This window comes from Mus caroli, chromosome 5 (genome assembly GCF_900094665.2).
Source record: "Mus caroli chromosome 5, CAROLI_EIJ_v1.1, whole genome shotgun sequence".
Lineage (NCBI taxonomy): Eukaryota > Metazoa > Chordata > Mammalia > Rodentia > Muridae > Mus > Mus caroli.
This window is the reverse complement of record NC_034574.1, coordinates 25,240,760-25,258,984: the sequence shown is the minus strand read 5'-3', so window position 1 is coordinate 25,258,984 and position 18,225 is coordinate 25,240,760. Positions and strand designations below refer to the sequence as shown.

Below are 18,225 nucleotides of genomic sequence, written 5' to 3'. Positions count from 1 at the left end.
GTAATGCCTGTGGCAGGGAGAATTATAACTGCGCTCACAGTGATACACACCTTGGCACACGCACCCTTCTATGGCGGAAGGAAGGGACCCAGCAAAGAAGATGTCACCCTGTCTTCCAGAAAGGAAGTCAGCTATTTAAGTGGACCTCAATTAACTAGGTGAACCTATCTCAGGTCAGGGCTTATCCTGATGAGAGAGGTTTTGGCTGGGGATTTGAGGAGAAAGGGGGATTTGAGATGAGAGTGGCTTTGAAGACGGAGTGGGGCGTAAGGCGTGAGGCGTGGCATTGCTGCCAGCTTCTAGAGAGCTGAGACCAACAAGAACAGGAACCTCAGCCTTCTCCAGCCACAATAAATGAGATCCCACAACTAGCATAAGACCTTGGCAGAGCACCTTTTAAGCTCCAGCGACACCTTGATGATAGCCTGTGACACTGTGGGTGGCAGAGGACCTGTGCCCAAACCTCCCACCAACCAAGTAGCTGATGAATGGTTATTGTAAATGGAGACCAATACAGTAATTAGTTACACAGAAGAAAATTAGCATAACTCCTTGCAAGTAGACCAGCCCCCTCCTGGAAAGGGTGAAAGGATTTCTTCCAGGTACAGAGACAGCAAAATAGAAAGCAGGGCCTGAGCTATGCTGAGCCCAACCAGTACAGCCAGGTCACAGGGACAGCAGGCAGCCAGGGGGGCAGCATTGTGTGGCAGCAACTGAGCCAGGAAAAGGAGCTGGGATGTTGCCCAAAGAAGGCCAGTGAAGGAGCCAAGATGGCAGAGCAAGAGACACAGGCAATGAGTGGGGATATTTAAAAGGGCAGAAGAGGGGCCAGAGAGACCTGCTCTGTAGTTACATAGAGTGCTTGCTGCTCTCAAGGAGGACTGCATTTAATACTCGACACTCATACCAGTAGCTTACAACTACCTGTAATTTCAGTTCCAGAGCATCCTGTGCTCTCTTTTGGCTTCATTTGGGTATTACACACACACACACACACACACACACACACACACACACACAAATAAAATAAAATAAATCCTCAAAAAAAGATTGTAGAACATTTCCGTTGTAAGGCAGCCAAAGTAAATGGATCTTTCCTCAAGGAACCGCAGACACTGGGAGAAGGTCTAGCGTAGAAGAAGCAAGCCTACCCGGAGGCTAACATTTATTTCACGTGTGTCCAGTCTCAAGCATTTGTTGTGTACTAACTCATTAGCATCCCCTAAGCACCATCCTGCCCCAAAGTGCTGACATCCACATGATCCGAACACAGGGATACATTAGGCTGCCATCTTGGGTGGGTGGAGGGCTCCACAGCGTGCCTGAAATCTCTCAGTTGTGTGACATCCTTATGTGGTCCAGGCAATTTAAAAGTCATGAAGTTCCAAGGAAATTATTTGTGTGTGATCAATTAAGAGACTATAAGGTTGTTCAAAGAGATGTCTGGTTTAAACCAGCAGTTCTCAGCCTTCCTAATGCTGCAGCCCTTTAATGCAGTGTTTGATGCTTGTGGTGACCCCAACCATAAAATTATTTCAGAGCTATTTCATAAATGTAATTTTGCTACCATTAGGAATCATAATATAAATATCTGATATGTAGGATATTTGATGTGTGGTCCCTGTGAAAGGGTTGTTTGACCCACCGGTTGAGAACCAGTGGTTTAAGGCGTTCCTAAAAACATTAGTGGGAAAAAGAAAACACTTGATTATTCCAGGTGTAGTGGCACACACATTTAATTTCAGCACTTGGGAGGCAGATGCAGGTGGATCTCTGAGTTTGAGGCTAGCTTGGTTTACACTTTGAGTTCCAGGACAGCCAGGGCTGTCTGTTCTGGTTAGCTTTGGAGCTGAGCAAGTGTGTGTGTGGCAATCCTTCCCCTTCTCCCAGTCCCTGTGTCAGTGGGAAATGGAATTACATGACTCCAAAGGTCTCTCCCAGATTTGCACAGGGATAAGGAAATATGTGAATTTAGGAACATCAGTTAATAAACAAAGCCACGTGGGTCTGGGTCTGCACCAGTAGGAAGCATTACTGTAGCACTTCAAAGACTAGAGAAACATTATTTTCGCCAGAACTAGACAGGAACTAGAGTTAAAGAAAAAGAAGAACAGCAATAAGCAGACACTTAAAAAGGTTTAATTCCAAACTTCAGAGGCAGAAACGGCCCACCCAGTGGGTAAATGGGTTCCTTGGGAAGGCTTCTGGCAAGGCTGAACACGAGAGGAGTTCAGCTCAGCCTCAGGGCCTGGCATCTCTCAGGATCCTGCCAGATAGGATCCTCTGTAGTGGGAGATGGGAAGGCAGGGCAGGGACCCTCCCCACTGGAGGCAGAATATAACAGGCCATTTTAGTCTACGCCACTCAAAAGTCCCTAAGCCTGTTCAGTGCCTGCCAGGCACTTTCTCATAGGCCGGTTGTAAAAACCTCTTGATGGTGACTTTTCCATGGGAGGTGGCCTCTGTGACCTGACAGCCATGGGCACAGGAAGAAATTGTCTCTGGGGCTCCTAGAAGAGGGCCAGTCCCACCAGTACTCTGTTTGATGACTACTCTAACAAGCTGCCCACTTCTCTATAATGATTTCTGCAGAGGACATATAGAAAGGTAGAATACGGTGCCAGGGGTGCGCAGAAAGTATACTATGGCAGGCTTAGGCTAGGGCTTGGAAACCTCCCTCTACGGGCCTGGAATGTGAGTGGAGAAACAGATGCAGATAAGATTGGCAGGAGATATGCTAACAAATGGAATTCAGCTGTCAGCCTTGGCGCTTGAGGCGAGGCCAGTCAGATGGGCATCAGAGCACAGCCAAGGCACAGTGCCATTCCAGATAGCCAAGAAAGTTCCCCAACAGTCTTCCTGCCAGCACTTAGAATCACCAGGATACACTGCACCAAAATATAGATGAGGGACAGGGTAAACCTGATTTAATTGGTCTGGGATAGGGCCTGATACTGGCATCTGTTAACAATTCCCCAAGTGGTCCTAATGAAAGTTGCTTCCAAGGACTAAACTTTCAGTCTAGGCTCTGGTTCTTATACTATTTTTTTTTTTTTTGGAGAAGGCATGAGAGGCACACAGGAGGTACATGTCTTTAATTACAGCACTTGGGAGGCAGAAGCAGAGGCAGAGGCAGAGGCAGAGGCAGAGGCAGAGGCAGAGGCAGAGGCAGAGGCAGAGGCAGAGGCAGAGGCAGAGGCAGAGGCAGAGGCNGCAGAGGCAGAGGCAGAGGCAGAGGCAGAGGCAGAGGCAGAGGCAGAGGCAGAGGCAGAGGCAGAGGCAGAGGCAGAGGCAGATGGATCTCTATGATTTTGAGGCCAGTGTGGTCTACAGAAAGAGTTCCAGGACAGCCGGATTTACTACATAGAGGAACCCTGCTCAAAAAACAAACTAACCAACCAGCTTGGGGAGGTGGCTCAGTGGTTAAGAGCACTAGCTGCTCTTTCAGAAGATCCAGGTTCAATTCCCAGTACACAAATGGCAGCTCACAACCACTTTTAATTTCAGTTCCAAAGGACTTACAGACACACATGTAGAACACACACACACACACACACACACACACACACACACACACATACACACTTTTAATTAAAGAAAAAAAAATGATCCTGATTATTTCACCTGGCCTGAAAACCACTGATCGACAACAAACATCCACGTGACTGGTCTTGGTGGCACAATATGAGTTACTCACAAGAGGACAGTCCTAACCTTCAATCCACACAACTGGGTTGCTGGATGTTTCTTTCCCTACATCTGCCTCCCCACAGTGGGGAAATGGCCTTCAGGAATGGGATCTCTGTTATTGCTAGTCGTTGGTACTAGAGGGGAAGTCTGTGGGGGGAGGGTTGCAGGGGGTCAGGTGGTTCCTGGGGCAGGCAGGAGAATAGTGGATTGAGTGATGGGGCTGTGGGTGGGGGAGCAAGGCAGAGCCTGCCACCGGCCTTGCTACAGTGCTGTAGAGATTTCCCTTCAGACCCAGCACAATGGAGACCCAGATGCCCCTGGCAAAGCCAGATTTCCAACTATTTTTTTTTCTCCAGTCTGATGGCTTGTCTCCAAACATCAAGCATGAAAATTTTGAGGCGGGCATGCATTGGGTGTGCAGGGTTTAAGACCCAAGTGGGTCAGCCTGACAAGCAGGGAGAGATGCAGCTTGATCCCTCCCTCTCTGTTGGCGGATCACTAGGAGCTTTTCTTCCGGACTGCGATTCTATTATAAACCCGGATCCTCACAGTCAATCGGCCTTTTTGATTAGAGCTAAGCAGATTCCTGGCATCCATCCCAAGTGTACATACAGCCTCTGCATGAAGGTCAAAGTTGCATAAGACCCACAGGCCCCATTAGCCAGTACCAACAGGAGAGCATTTCTTCTACCAGGGACCAGTGGAGATCAGAATGTTTGCTGTAGGAGCTGCAACTGGAGGGCAGATGTGGAGCCTAAGTGAAGGAGACCGCAGAGAGGTAGTCCCTTCTTGGGAGACTTGAGGCAGAACTTCTAAGGAGGTCAGGGAATTTGTTACCTGAATGGTAGAAAATAGGCAGGCTGGGGCTATTCATTTAGAGGCTAGTGAGATGGGTCAGCAGGTAAAGGTATTTGCCATGCAATCCTGGCAATGCAAGTTCGATCCCTGGAGCCCATGTAAAGATGGAAGGAGAGAACCAATTATACCGAGTTGTCCTCCCCCTCTACATGCACACACGCACACACACACACACACACACACACACACACACATTTAGGTGTCACTGTCACCAGGAACCAAGATGGCTTGGGGGAAGGGCACTTATGATTTAAATTCCCAAAAATACATTACCCAGAGTTAAGGTGTCAGCAGAGGCCCACATCTGAAGAACCGAGGCCTTTAATCCAACAGGGGTCTTTGGCTGTTCTTTGGTATTTTCTGTCCTAATGGGTGAGCAGCCTGGGAAAGATCAAGGGTTCCCTTCCACCTTGCATAGTGAGCCTGCACACAGAACTCTTCATCAATTGTAAAGAGCTGAAAATTCTCAGGGGAGAAAAAAATCTGTCATCCTAGCTAATGAGGCTCCTGCCACAGACAGTGTAGAAAAGAGGACAGAGAAGGCTGGCCTGACTTCTTCCAGGCTGGTAGAAAGCACAGTGACAGGGTAGCATGTGACTCAGGACTAAAGGTCTTCCAAAAGCAGAGGCAGCAAACAGCAAGCTATAATCTTTGGTTCAAGGCCTGAGCACACTACAGAATGGGTCCCAAGGCTGACTTGAATGGTTATCAGCCATGTCAAGGTTAATCATTGCGCCCCCTATACTACCTGCCAGGGTGTAAGTTGTATTAAGCAGTCTGGAAGTTATTGTGCAGTATCTACAAATACTGAACATGTCTGTGAACCATGCCATGACCTGACAATTACATCCCCAGGGACATGCACAGAGCTGTGTCTATACGTGCTCGCCAAAAGGCAGTCACAGAAACACCCACAGCGACAGTATTTGTAGTGACCTCTCATTGGAAGGGCCAGATGCTCGCTGACAGTAGGGTGGATAAGTTCTATGTGGAGTGCCACAAAGCCAGGACACTCAACTAGTCAACAACTTGGGAAGAGTTTTGAGTGAAAGACTTACTGTATTTTATATATAATACCTTAGGTAAGTACTCAAAACCAACCTACCACATATATACTAAAAACCATTGACTCAACTGATTTGGCTTTAATTCATTCATTCATTCATTCATTCAGAGACAGGTCTCTATCCATGTAGTCCATACTGACCCAATTCTACGAAGCCTAGTCTGGTCTCAAACTTGCAACAATCCTCTCATGTCAGTCCCTCAAGTATCAAGATTGCAGGCATGTCCCCCATCCCTTGGCTCTTGTACACTTTAGATAACGAATGATATGATTTATGAATCACACTGCTGTTACATTTTATCAAAATCTGTAGTATCTGAAGTCAGGATAGTGGTTACCCCTGGTGGAGACAGGGTGGGGCTTCGGGGTCTTGGTTCATTGAAAACAAGCTGGTGACCAGAGTAGGATCAGGTGTGGCAACTCTGGGTGCCTGGGCACAGCTCTGTGTGTATATTGTACCTTAATAAAGTTGACAATGAAAATAGCCACAGACAGCTGGATATGGTGGTGGCTCACGCCTTTAATTCTAGCAATTAGGAAGCAGAGATAGATGGATCTGAGTCCCAGGAAAGCCAGGAATAAACAGAGAAACCTTGCGTTGAAAAACTAGAAAGAGAGAGAGAAAGGGGGGGGGTTGGGCTGGTCTGAGCGCTCAGGGTGGCAGCTGTGGATATACTTATCTGAGTGATACTAATGGCCTTTAAGAAGAACCCCAAGTGCCACCACAACATCTTGCAAAAGGACCCCAAGTTTATAAGGATGGGGTCCCCTATCTCACTAGTGAGACACCACCTGTAGAATGCAGGGGCTTTCTTAGAACAGAAGGCAGTATCAACTCCCTTCTCAACTCCAGGATGTCTGCTCCTTTCTCTTCCCCAGGCTGAGAGTCCTCAGAGCTTCTGTTCAGAGGTCAGGCAGTGGCTCTTGTGATCAGTCACAGCGAGGTCCTCCAAGTATCTATTCTGAAGCCTCTGGGCTTGAAAGTGGGTATTTCTTTACCCCAGAGAGAGCTCTAGGCCATCTGCTTTGCTCTATAGGACAGGCCTATAGGGCTGTCTTTCCAGAGCCCAGCCTCTCCCATCTCTAAAGCCCCAGCCAGAACTCTCAAGGTGAGCTTGGGGAATCGGTCAATCACTGCTTGGTGGCAGGAACACCTGAGCCCCAGGCAGAGTCCTGAGCTTAGGGAATTTAAGGCACAAGACCATGAGGGCAGGGATCTAGGGCTGCAGGCCCGAGTAGGACATAGAACTGCAGACATAGGGCTAGAAACTGGTGCATCACTTTCACTCAGGAAGCGTTAGAGATGAGTCCTCCCAAATCAGACTCTTCAAGAACTGCAGCCATGGCAAGGACTTGTGTTTCAGGAGTTCTGGATTTTAAAACAGCTCCACAGTGAATCTAAAACCTGCTAGGTTTAGAGATCCACACAGATAAGCAATGTTTACATAGTCACTGGGCAGATATTTGTAGGTGTAGAATCCAAAATAAATTCTAGACCACCTAGCCCCTTCCCCACCCACCCGAAGGGACTTTCCAAACTTGCGGTCAAAATGACCACACTAAGCCCGAGGCTGCAAAAACAAGATTAGCAGTTCCCAGAAAAAGCCCCCTGCCCCGCCTTGCTCTAAATCCCAAGAAAGACCACAAACCGCCCTGACCTTGCTAGAATTCCCCCGTGACGTTAATAGCTGTGACGTTAATAGCTGTGACGTTAATAGCTGACCTATAAGTTCAAAATGTACTGTTGCTTTGCTGACCAATCACAATAACCCACCATAAAAAGTGTACAAAGGAGCTGTGCTTTTTGAATTCAGGGTTCACTCTCCCTGCGAGTCTGAGCAACCCCACGCATGTCGGAACAATAAACTTCCTGCCATTGCAGCGATCTGTCGTCAAGTTATGTTTTGGGGGGGGTCTCACACTCAATACTAAGGCCTTGGGGTCCTATATAGGCAGATTCTCTAGCTCCAGACAGTACCGGCTCTGGGGGAGCAGAGCAGTGTGGGCCAGCCTTGCTGTCCATGGAGAAGCTGGCATGTGGCCGACAGCTATTACAAAGGTGAGCCATGGCAGCGGTGGTCAGGGTTTCATCCACCTGGGGCTCTTTTTGTAAAATGCAGTTTTCTTTTGATTTCTCTGTCTTACAAGTCTGCGTTTCTGAATTTTGTGTTTTGGGAGCAGACAGTAGCTCACATCCAGCTCTGTAGATGAACTGTGTCTGTGATGACCCATGCCGAAAAGCGAACTCACGGATACTTTCCAAATTGACTCAACCAGGCTTGGAGGCCATATCCAACACTTTGGAGGCTGAGGCAGGAGGATTGTCTTGAGTTAGAGGACAGCTTAAGCTACAGAGTAGACCCTATCTCAAAAAAAAAAAAAAAAAAAAAAAAGCAGGGCATAACGGCACACACCTTTAATGCAAGCACTCTGGAGGCAGAGGCAGGTGGACCACTGTGAGTTTGGGGCAGCCTGGTCTACAAAGTGAGTTCCAAACTAGCCAGGGCTATGATGTAATACCCTAACTCAAAAACAAATGAACAAACTTGGGAGAATTATAAAAGATAGCTATTTTCCATTCGCACTTTCTGCCATTTGAAACATCAAGAGGTGACTTAACAATCTGTCGCAGACGTTGGAGACTTAATTTAGCTTACCATGCATAAACAAGTCTACCAAATTAACATACACGGCAATTATCACCCGCTCATTCTCATCTTCCCCTAGGTCTGTGTTACAGGGCATAAAAAAGCAAACGTAAAGTCAGCCCCTACTTGGTACACGGGTGGTTCAATCAGTGACACAGACGTACGTCCTTTTCCCTTTAAATGATCTAGGATGTTTAGCCGTAACCCCTAGTCTAGTTGCTACATCCATCTCTAGAGAAACGCCCCTTCCTGTACAGCCCAGGGAAGCACTAGTTCACGTGGATCTCATCTGGAGCAGAAACAGGAGAAAGCAACTTTGGGTACAAAGTTACCTTGGTCCCATGATAGAAGTCGTCCACACACGTGGCGTTCATGAAGGTCTGGTGGAAGTGGGTGCTGGTGTCAATCCCTCCCGGGATCACCAGTTTCCCGGTGGCGTCAATCACCTTGGCCCCACCGGGGATCATGAGCTCACGGCCCACCTGCTGGATGATGCCGTTCTCAATGTAGACGTCTGCCTCGTGGGTACAGTCATCGTTCACCACCTTGCCTCCCTTGATGAGAATCCGCACGCTGGCTGAATTGGCAAGCATGTTCCTGGGGAAGAGAAGTGGGGATCTGGTTAAGGTCACATCACCCAGGGACATTTCAGAGTCACTAACGCCCACCCCTTTCTGTCTGAGTTCAGTTCCACAGCCAGGGTGAATAGAGATGGAAGCCTGAAAAACCCTTGTTGTATGGGAAGCTTTAGCCATGTGCCTTTCCCTGACCTCACAGAGGGTTTTATTTGGAATCTGGATGGGGGGACTGGGACTCACAGAAACATCACTTAGATGTGTACAAGCACGTATTCACGTGTGAAAAAACACATGTGGAGGTCAGAGGTCAACCCTGGGCATTACTCCTCTTTTTCGGTTTATTTATTTTATGTGTATGAATGTTTTACCTACATATATGTATGTGTACCACATGTGTGCCTGGTGTCCAAGAAGGTCAGAAGAGGGCTGTAGGATCTCAGGAAGGATAATTGTGAACCACCATATGGGTGCTAGACTCAAAGCCTGGTCCTCTGAAAGAGCACCCAGTGCTGTCACCACTAAGCCGTCTCTCCAGCCCTGTTTGCCACACATTTCCTGACACGCCCTTGTTTCACCTGGACCGGGAGCTTTCCCTTTAGTCTAGGCTGGCTGGTCAGCAGGGCCCAAGATTCTCCTGTCTCTGCCCTCCAGCTCTGGGATTATCTGTGTGTACTACCACATCCAACTTTTCACATGGATGCTGGAGACTGAATTTGGGCTTTCATGCTTCTCCAGCAAGCTCTGTGCTGACCAAGGCATCTTCCCAGCCCCCAAGACAGCGCTCTTTACCTTTTTAAAATGCTATCTGAATTTATATAGCTCTGAAATCCTAGCTGGCTGTGAACTTTTGTTCTTTCCAATCTATGTCCTTAGTACTGGGATTACCAGTATGTAATTTATGCCAGCTTGCTGTAAAGCATTCATACCTACTACCTAATATTATTTCCAAAATTTCACTGGGAGCCACATTTTTACAGGTGATAAAGCTGAAACTGCTAAGATGTTTGTGATTACCAAATAACCAGGTCAGTCAAACTGGCTCATGTGACCAGTGTCTCTCTAGCCCTCCATGGTGAAGAAGGATCCTGGGGCATGTCTTTTTTTTTTTTTTTTTTTTTTTTTTTTTTTNNNNTTCGAGACAGGGTTTCTCTGTGTAGCCCTGGCTGTCCTGGAGCTCACTTTGTAGACCAGGCTGGCCTCGAACTCAGAAATCCGCCTGCCTCTGCCTCCGGAGTGCTGGGATTAAAGGCGTGCGCCACCACGCCCGGCCCTGGGGCATGTCTTAAAGAGCCACATTCTCCAAACCCCACAGCCATCCAACTCTTCATTTAGTCAATGGCCCTCATGCCCCTGGATAAGTCTCAAAAGAAAACTACCCACGAAGCCTGGGAGCTTTCTAATTTCTCTGCTGGCTGCAGAGTAAGCTTGTTGAACTGAAAAACCCCTATAACCTACGGCCAAGTACCCAGAGATTTAAGTCTCGAAACATTTTTTTTTTTTAAACAGGAACTCAGTATGTAGCCTGAGATGGCCTGGAACTCACTCTGTAGACCAGAACACAGAGATTCATCTACCTCTGCCTCCCAAATGCCGTGATAAAGGCGTGTGCTGCTATGCCCAGCTTTAAGGTCATTTTCATACATGGTAAATGTCTTATCCTTCAGGGCTGGATTCTGCTGTCCTCTCTATGAAGTGCCTTCCTGCCTCTGACTCTCCCTGTATCTTCCACAGACTTGAGTGCTTCCGTGGCACTGGATTCCATGCCCACGGATGGTCCGAGACTTTGTAGCAGAGACTCCTCAGTCAGTCACCTTGGGCATCACCTCTCCCCTGCCCCAGTGTCCAGTAGAGGCTACGTGTATTTTCTTGGTTGCTGTTGCTGTGATAAACACCTCGACCAAAAGACACTTGGAGGAGAAAAGGGTTTATTTCAGCTTACAGCTTAAAGTCCACCATGAAGGGAAGCCAAAGCAGGAGCTCCAGGCAGGAACCGGGTGGGAGGCAGGAGCTGAAGCAGAGACGATGGAGGAGATGGCTTGCCCTGTTTCCTCTCTCAGACAGCTCAGTCCCGCTTGCCCAGAGGCAGCACTACCCACGATGGACTGAGCCCTCCAACATAATTATCAACTAAGAACATGTCTCACAGACATGCCCACGTGCCAATCAATTTCTCAGTGGGGGTTTCCTTTTTCCAGGTATGCCAAGCAGACAACTGAAACTCACTATGATGATACAGGAACCTAGAGAGTAAATGGCGAAGGACCTCAGCTACTAATAGCTCGGCTTCAAGTGTGGTCAGGAGACCCATTCCAGAAGTTTCTGGGACATCTGTTATTCTTGGACACAAGATCATGCATCCAACACAGCAAACTACTATAGCATGAAGGAGACGTTGCCTGCCACCAAGCAAGTCACAAGCAGAAGTTTCATGGGATCTGTGTGTTTGGTTTCGGGACAGGAACTGAGGTGCATATTTTACATATCAAAGCAAACCTGGCCTCCAGGTTCTCCCAGCATCCCTCAGTCCCCAACCTTCAACTTTCCAGTCTTTTCTCCCCAGAGGATCTTCCCTACATAATCCAGGCATTTTGGTCTCTCCTTCTCTCTCCTTCTCTTTCTCTCTCTCTGCGCACAGTCTTTTTCTCTCCCCATGGTGACTTCCCTGGCTGGGATCCTTGGGGCCAGTGAACTTGCCGGAGAGCAGCTTCAGAATAAACCTGCCTTTGATATAATCTAATCTGGTTTGAATTGGTTCATTTCACCAGCAGAAAAATAACCTATCACTGTGCAAGAAACAGCTCTTGCAAGAAGAAGACTCACCAGCAACCTGTAGTGTGTGGCTTGCTCTCTCAGTTGTTAGAGCAGGGGGTCTCATGTGGAAACAACCCCAAGAGAGGATCCAATGCCCCCTAAGCCTGGCCACCAGGTGCTCCTGAACCGTTGGGGGAAAACTGGCATTCAGGAGCTGTTGCCCTGGGGACACAAGACAGGTGGCAGGGACTGGCAGCTGTGACCCTTGAACATCTGCCCCCTGAAAGGTATTATTCTGGGGGGAAGAGGCCTTTCTCCCCAGTGTGGAAGGTACTGGCAAACAGGCCATGGGAGGAAGCTGAAGTAGAGGGACTGGAGAAGATGGGGACAAGTCGGGTATCTAAGGTCAGACACAAGACAGAAACTTCTGTCCCACACACCGGACACTGGAGTCTTAAGTTTATAAGTAATAATCTGAACATGGGTTTGGTTCATAGGTGGCGGTGGGGGGCGGGGGGGGGGGACTATTCTGGCCAAATTCTTCCTTTCACCTTCTCACCTCTTCCCTTTTTACAAAGCCATGTAAGGTGAGGAAGGGACAGGCCCAGTGTTTGTGACAAGATGGTGGTGGTGGCAGGGCAGAGGGGAAGAGATGCAAATACATAACCCTTGCCTTTCCAAGTGGCTTTAAGGCTCACAAATACTGTGACCCTGCCACATATCACATAGTCATAGTCATATTTTAAAGGACAATACCGGTTTGCCTTGGTTTGCCTTGGCGCTCACAGCGCTCATGTGCAGGGCAGGAAACCTGGAAGGATAGGGTGGCGGGAATAAATTACAGGGGGCACAGAGCTCTGCTCTGAGTTCTGCCACCAAGATCAAAAGGCAAGGGCACGGGACTGTTGGGACATTAATATCATGAGCCCAGCCCTTACTGTGCAATCCTGTGAAGAGCAAATATGGCACGAAGTGTCAGCCTCGGGTTGAACAGGAAGAAACAGAAGTTTGAAAGTAACAGGGACTGGGGAAGGGATATACTTCAGATTCAGGATGGGCAAACTGAAGGGAAGTTAGCAGTGGGAACTCAGCCCAGGTGACTGCTATATTCTTCATAGTTTCAGTATTTTCCAAGTGTTTGTTTTCACAATAGGGGCATTCATATGCTTGCTTCAGTTTTGTTGTTTGGGTTTTTGTTGTTGTTTTTGAGACAGGGTCTTTCTGTGTAGCTCTGGCTGAATTGGAACTTCCTATGTAGACCAGGCTGGCCTTGAACTCTCAGAGATCCATTTGCCACTGTCTCCAGAGTGCTGAGATTAAAGGCTTTTTCTTTTTTCTTTTTCTTTCTTTTCTTTTTTTGTTACAAAGAAGCCAGGAAGAAAGCCAGCTGGTCCAGGCAGCTGGCAGGATCCAGCCCATGCCATCCTTTCTCAGAAGAGGAGCCATCACTGTTCACGGGGCTCCAGCCCTCCCTCCCCTTCTCTCGGAGTTGTCACTGTCTCAAAAACAGATCTTTCCCCTACTTCCCAGTGAACATCCACTCCCCTGGAGGATAGCAGGCAACCCTACACTTACCCTGGTCTGGAGACCCCACTACTACAACACTGAGTCAGTTTTGGATAGTCAGGCTGGACTGTACACTTAGAACACTGGAACGGAAATTCCTTCACTGGGAGGGCGCTGTTGCTGATGCTACCGCACAACATCAGCATCTGAACCACAGGAAGGCCTTGCTAGGACCCTGAGCCTGAGGCATTACTGTCTCCGACGTGACCCTCCTGTTGTCAACAACACACGTTTACTCAGGATTTCATCCACACCCTATGTCTCCCGACCTTCAACTGTATACGCTGAATTTGTCCTTAACCCGCAGGAGCAGATGGTGGTATCTGGAGATGTCTTTAAAGTTAAATGAGGCTAAAAATAGGGTGGAAGCCTGACCTCATGGGGTTGGTACTCTTGTAAGAAGAAAGACCAGATGGTCTTTTTCTCTTTTTCTTTCTGAAGATATTAAAAACTAAAAACAGAGTGCCATATGAGACCACCGTGAAAAGGTAGCCATCTACCAACTAGGGCAGGCCCTCCCCACACAAAAGACTTTCGGCCTCAGAGCTAGAGGCAAGTAGTTTCCAGTTTACTCCACCCAGGATGGGGCATTTTGTTATAGCATCATTGGCATACACATACCAGTGCACACACTCTTATCCTTAAGCGATGCTGCCAATATGTTAGTGGGATGATCTGTAGCTGCCCAGTGGAGCCACTTTGTCTAAATCACAGCCTAGCCTCGGGGCAGGGTTGGACCCAGTGCCTCGAACACTGTCCTGACTTCTGCTTCTAGCTGTAAGAGGCACAGAGAACTGTTGTCACCAGAACCATCCATGGGGCTCAGCATTTGGGGATGACCAAGACTATGGAACACCCTTAATCTGCTGCTCTGTCTTGTTGGGATAAAGTTGAGGCGAGGTTGCTGAATACACTCATTGTTCATACATTTGGAGACTTTCTTTAAAAGCAACATTGTATTCGCTTCTAATTTTGTTCCATTTTACTGGACTGTCTTCCTACAGCTTGAGGGAGAGTATCCACTTCACAGAGGAACTGAAAGGAAAAGAGATAAAACACTGACAGATACTGGTTTAAACTGGGTGCCTTTGCCAGTCTCTCAGACCGGGAGCTGACATGGGTGAGACCAACTGTTTATTGATGACAGGAAAGAGAAAGCCTCGTGGCATCAGTGTCCTCCCACAGGTCTATGTTTCCAAGTCTGTGTCACCAAGATGCCAAGCTCTTCTACCCCTCTACTGTTGGCTGTTGATGTTCATTATGCCTCTCACCTCCCCCGGAACATCATTAGCACCTGTATCTACAGCTCGCCCGCCCTGCTCTTCTCTGCTAAACTAAACAGAAGTGTGTTCCTGGCATCTGTCCACAGCCTTGCCAGCCGTCTGCATGTGGAAGGGTTTGGGACAGAATGGAGTCTGTGGGGATGTGCCTGTCCTCTAGAGAGTCTCCAGAAGGGAAGGCAACTGTAATATCTGCTCTTTAACACCGTCCATGCTCCTGGCTCGTCTGCCCCTCTGCTCCGGTGGAGACCGCAGATCTAGGCAGCATCTTCTCAGAACAGAAGCCTTGTACAGATGTTAGCATTGATTTTACCAGATCACCTAGTTTACTCCCCAATCACTTGCAACTGCATACACAAGAGCTCATATCTGGCTCACAGGTTTATTACACACTGTAAAGTGCACACAGTGTGTCTTCCTCCAAGCTTGAGACCCAAATCTCCAGGAATATGGATGGTACTTAGATATGGAGCCTCTGGGAAGTAATTAGGTTACAAGGTGAAACCCTTACGAATGGGATTAGTATCTTTATTAGAAGAAACAGGAGTGTCCCTCTCCTCCACGTGAACATAAACAACATAATGGCATTTGTCCCCTAAAGCCAGAAATAAAGCCCCCATCAAATATGGAATCAGTGGGTACCTTGACCTCAGCACCCCTAGGCTTCAGAACTGTCAAATCGCCAAATCAATGCTTTTATCCTTCTGACAGTCTGAACAGACTAGCATCACATGAGACAGAAATGCGCATTATAATTAAATCACCATTAAGGGACAAACTGGGCCCCAAAAGAAATGTCACCTCTTTTAGAGACTTCTGGCCCATGCATTTAACAACAACAAAAATTTTAATCAGACAGCAATTTGTCTGTTCAGGCAAAATAATTCAGAACACATGGCTCTCTCAGGCAGAAATGATAAAAATGTCACATAATTAAAGTCACTATCGAGAATAAAGCACAGACTCCGGAACTGCACAGATCATCGGTGTGCGGTGACTTTCCCTCCAGCCTCTGAACTTTCATCAACAAAGGAGGACTCTCCAGGAGGGGCAGCGTAGTGCTCCCTGCACACTGAGGCCTCTTAAAGAATTCTAAAATTCATTCAGGAGCAGCGAGGCCTTCAACAGCAAGATGGTGCATATCTTGATGTGCCAACATTTATCTACACAGCTTGCATCCCCAGACTTCCTGATTCTGTGGCTGGAGTCTGTATTTCCTTAGCCAGTACAGGGTTAAATTCTAAGGGGATGTGCCATGCTGGGATAAGGGCCTCCTGGGAGGGAGGCAACACCATGAGCAGGAAGGGAGGTCTTTCAGAGAAAGCCTCTTCAGGTTCAAAATAGCAACAATTACCGCTCTCCAGCAACAGTGTTGCTGAATATCAGAAGCCCCACCGTAGGCGGGCGTTCCTAATGCAGAACTCGCACCGGGAGCATCTTGCTCAACAGAGACAGTCAAGGTTAAGGCAGCATGCATGGGCAAAAAGCACACACCCTGGACTCCTCCAAGTCGGCAGTATTCTGCCAAGGAAATGCCAAACCCAAGCCTGCATTTTGGAATTGTCTACTTCTGTCATCACCTTCTCCCGTTCCCTGTGCCTGTGGAGAGATGCCAGACAAGGGGAGCCTGCACAGTCTGTCCCACACAGCTGCCGCACCCCCCCACCTCTACCACACCCCCACCACCTAACAGCTCAGCTGGAGGCTGCACAGGCACATGGGTGCAATGGGCTCCTTCCTACACAAGGGTCTCACCGTGAATGTGGCATTGGCTTTTTAAGACATTTAAGACATTCCTATTTTTCACAGTCACTGGTTGGCTCACAATCCTCTTTTGTGAGATTCCCCACAAAAGTGTATGGTGGCTTCTTTTCCTCTCTTGAGAACCCCGCCCACTCTGAAGGATGTCTCTGACTTTTTCCTTGATTTCTTGCTTTTTCTCAATTTCTCCATTTTTTTCTCTGTGATGATTATTAATAAAGCCTACTTCTGCTTTACAAAGAGAGGAGAGAGAGAAGAGAGAGAATGTGGATTTGTGAGTTGTCATATAACTTGCCCCTGGGACATCAAAACAATAGACAAGAAGTTCCCATGGCATTTAAGCCAACCCAACTGGGTGACACCTAAAGGGGTGAGGTGAGGCTGGTGTGATTCGAAGCTGACACTCTAGGCTGGCTGGGGTGGTGCTAAGTAGTCACCATTTGTCACAGATCAAAAGGCAAAGGGCAACCCTCAGCAGTTGTTTCAGATTAAAATGAGCAGAAACCCTGCAGCTAGTTTCCTTCTGAGGAGCACAAAAGAAAGTAACAGTGAGACAGCATTTAGCAGCTTTCTCCATGGGAGAGCCATTCTCAGCGGGGGTGAGATTATGGGGGTACAGTGCAGTGGGGGAGCTTGCCTAGGATGTGAGGCTCTTGATTTGGTCCTGACACTGAAAATCACCAAAAAGAGGGAGTGTTGGGAGGGCTGACAGCGCACCCTGGAGCCTCTGGGAACAGGATCTTCTTTTGAGTTAAATGCATAATAAATCAAACCTTCAACAGATCAGGAAAACCAGAGGGGAAGTTGGCAGCAAGTGGGAAAGGCCGAGCATAAGTTGATAAATTAAAAATGGTAAGTTACTGTATACTGTATATGGCCAGCTTGCCTGTTTGTGTATCATGGGCATGAGCTAGGTCTCAACTTGAGAAGAGTCTTGGCCTGTTCCCTCCTGGCTTGGGAAATCTGTCCCTCCACACCGTGGCTGGAGTCTGGGAAGCAGCCATTCTGGTGGGTGTCTGAGCAGCAGCTGCTTCCTTCAGAGGGTGCTGCTGAAATTCTTTCTGGGGTCTGGAGACAGCTGTCTGGGGGCCTTGGAGAGCCCAGCAGAGCTAAAGATCCTGCCTGTTCCTGGCTAAGAACACTAGGAACAAGACATCAGACGCCCTGGGACTGGAGGCACAGATAGTTGTGAGCTGCCACATAGGTGCTGGGAGTCGAACCCCTGGAAGAGCAGCCAGTGCTCTTAATAACTGAGCCATCTCTTCAGCCCCAATATTTTGTAAGTAAACTGATTTCTAAATTTAAAAAGAAAAAAAAAAGTGCTTAACTAATATAAAATGGTAAAATTTTCTAATTAATTCATTAAAATTTTAATCAACTATTGAGTAGATTTAAAATGATATTTATGGGGTTGGAGGTATAGCTCAGTGGTCTAGTGTATGGGAGGCCCTGAGTTCAATCTCTAGCACCAAACTAAAATCTTGTAGAATAATACTTGGGACATACAAATAAAGCATACAGCCAATGACAGGAGAGCTGTGGGCTCAACGCGGTCATCAAACAAATCCTGGCATCATGGGTAAGCATTCCTTTAGTGTCATGACCAATGGCAACCAGGTGATCAGGAGAGGGGAAAAAAGTCCCACTCCTATGATCTGTTTTCCCTGATGGTCCACAAACAAACATCACCTACCCTGGGACTGAGTTCTTTCCCCAACAAATCAGCAGGAATCTACAAACCCGTTGTATGTCAATGAGAGCTCATTTTCTTATTATCCAGGTGTTAGCATTTTGTCTAGGTTCTGCCCCACACGTACCTGGCAACAGCCAGGTGTGCCAGACTCACTATAAAGGGGGCTGCTTGCCCCCTCTGCTCTCTCTTGCTTCCTAGCTCTCTTCCTCCCGCCCCTTCCCCCTCCATTCCCCTCCCCTCTCTCTCCACATGCTCATAGCCAGCCTCTCCTCCTCCTCCTCTTCCTCCTCTCTCCTCCTCCTCTTCCTCCTCTCTCCTCCTCCCTCCTCCTCCTC

At 47.9% G+C, this 18,225-nt stretch overlaps 1 protein-coding gene across 1 annotated transcript in view; it reads right to left on the bottom strand.

Annotated features, from left to right (window-relative positions):
• The window catches only part of Dpysl5 (dihydropyrimidinase like 5), an 84,522-nt gene that overhangs the window by 41,599 nt on the left and 24,698 nt on the right, over nucleotides 1-18,225 (bottom strand). The window contains exon 2 of the mRNA XM_021163502.1: nucleotides 8,594-8,858. Within this exon, the coding sequence (XP_021019161.1) occupies nucleotides 8,594-8,854 (261 nt within the window). The 5' untranslated portion in view covers nucleotides 8,855-8,858. The remainder of the gene's footprint in view (nucleotides 1-8,593; nucleotides 8,859-18,225) is intronic.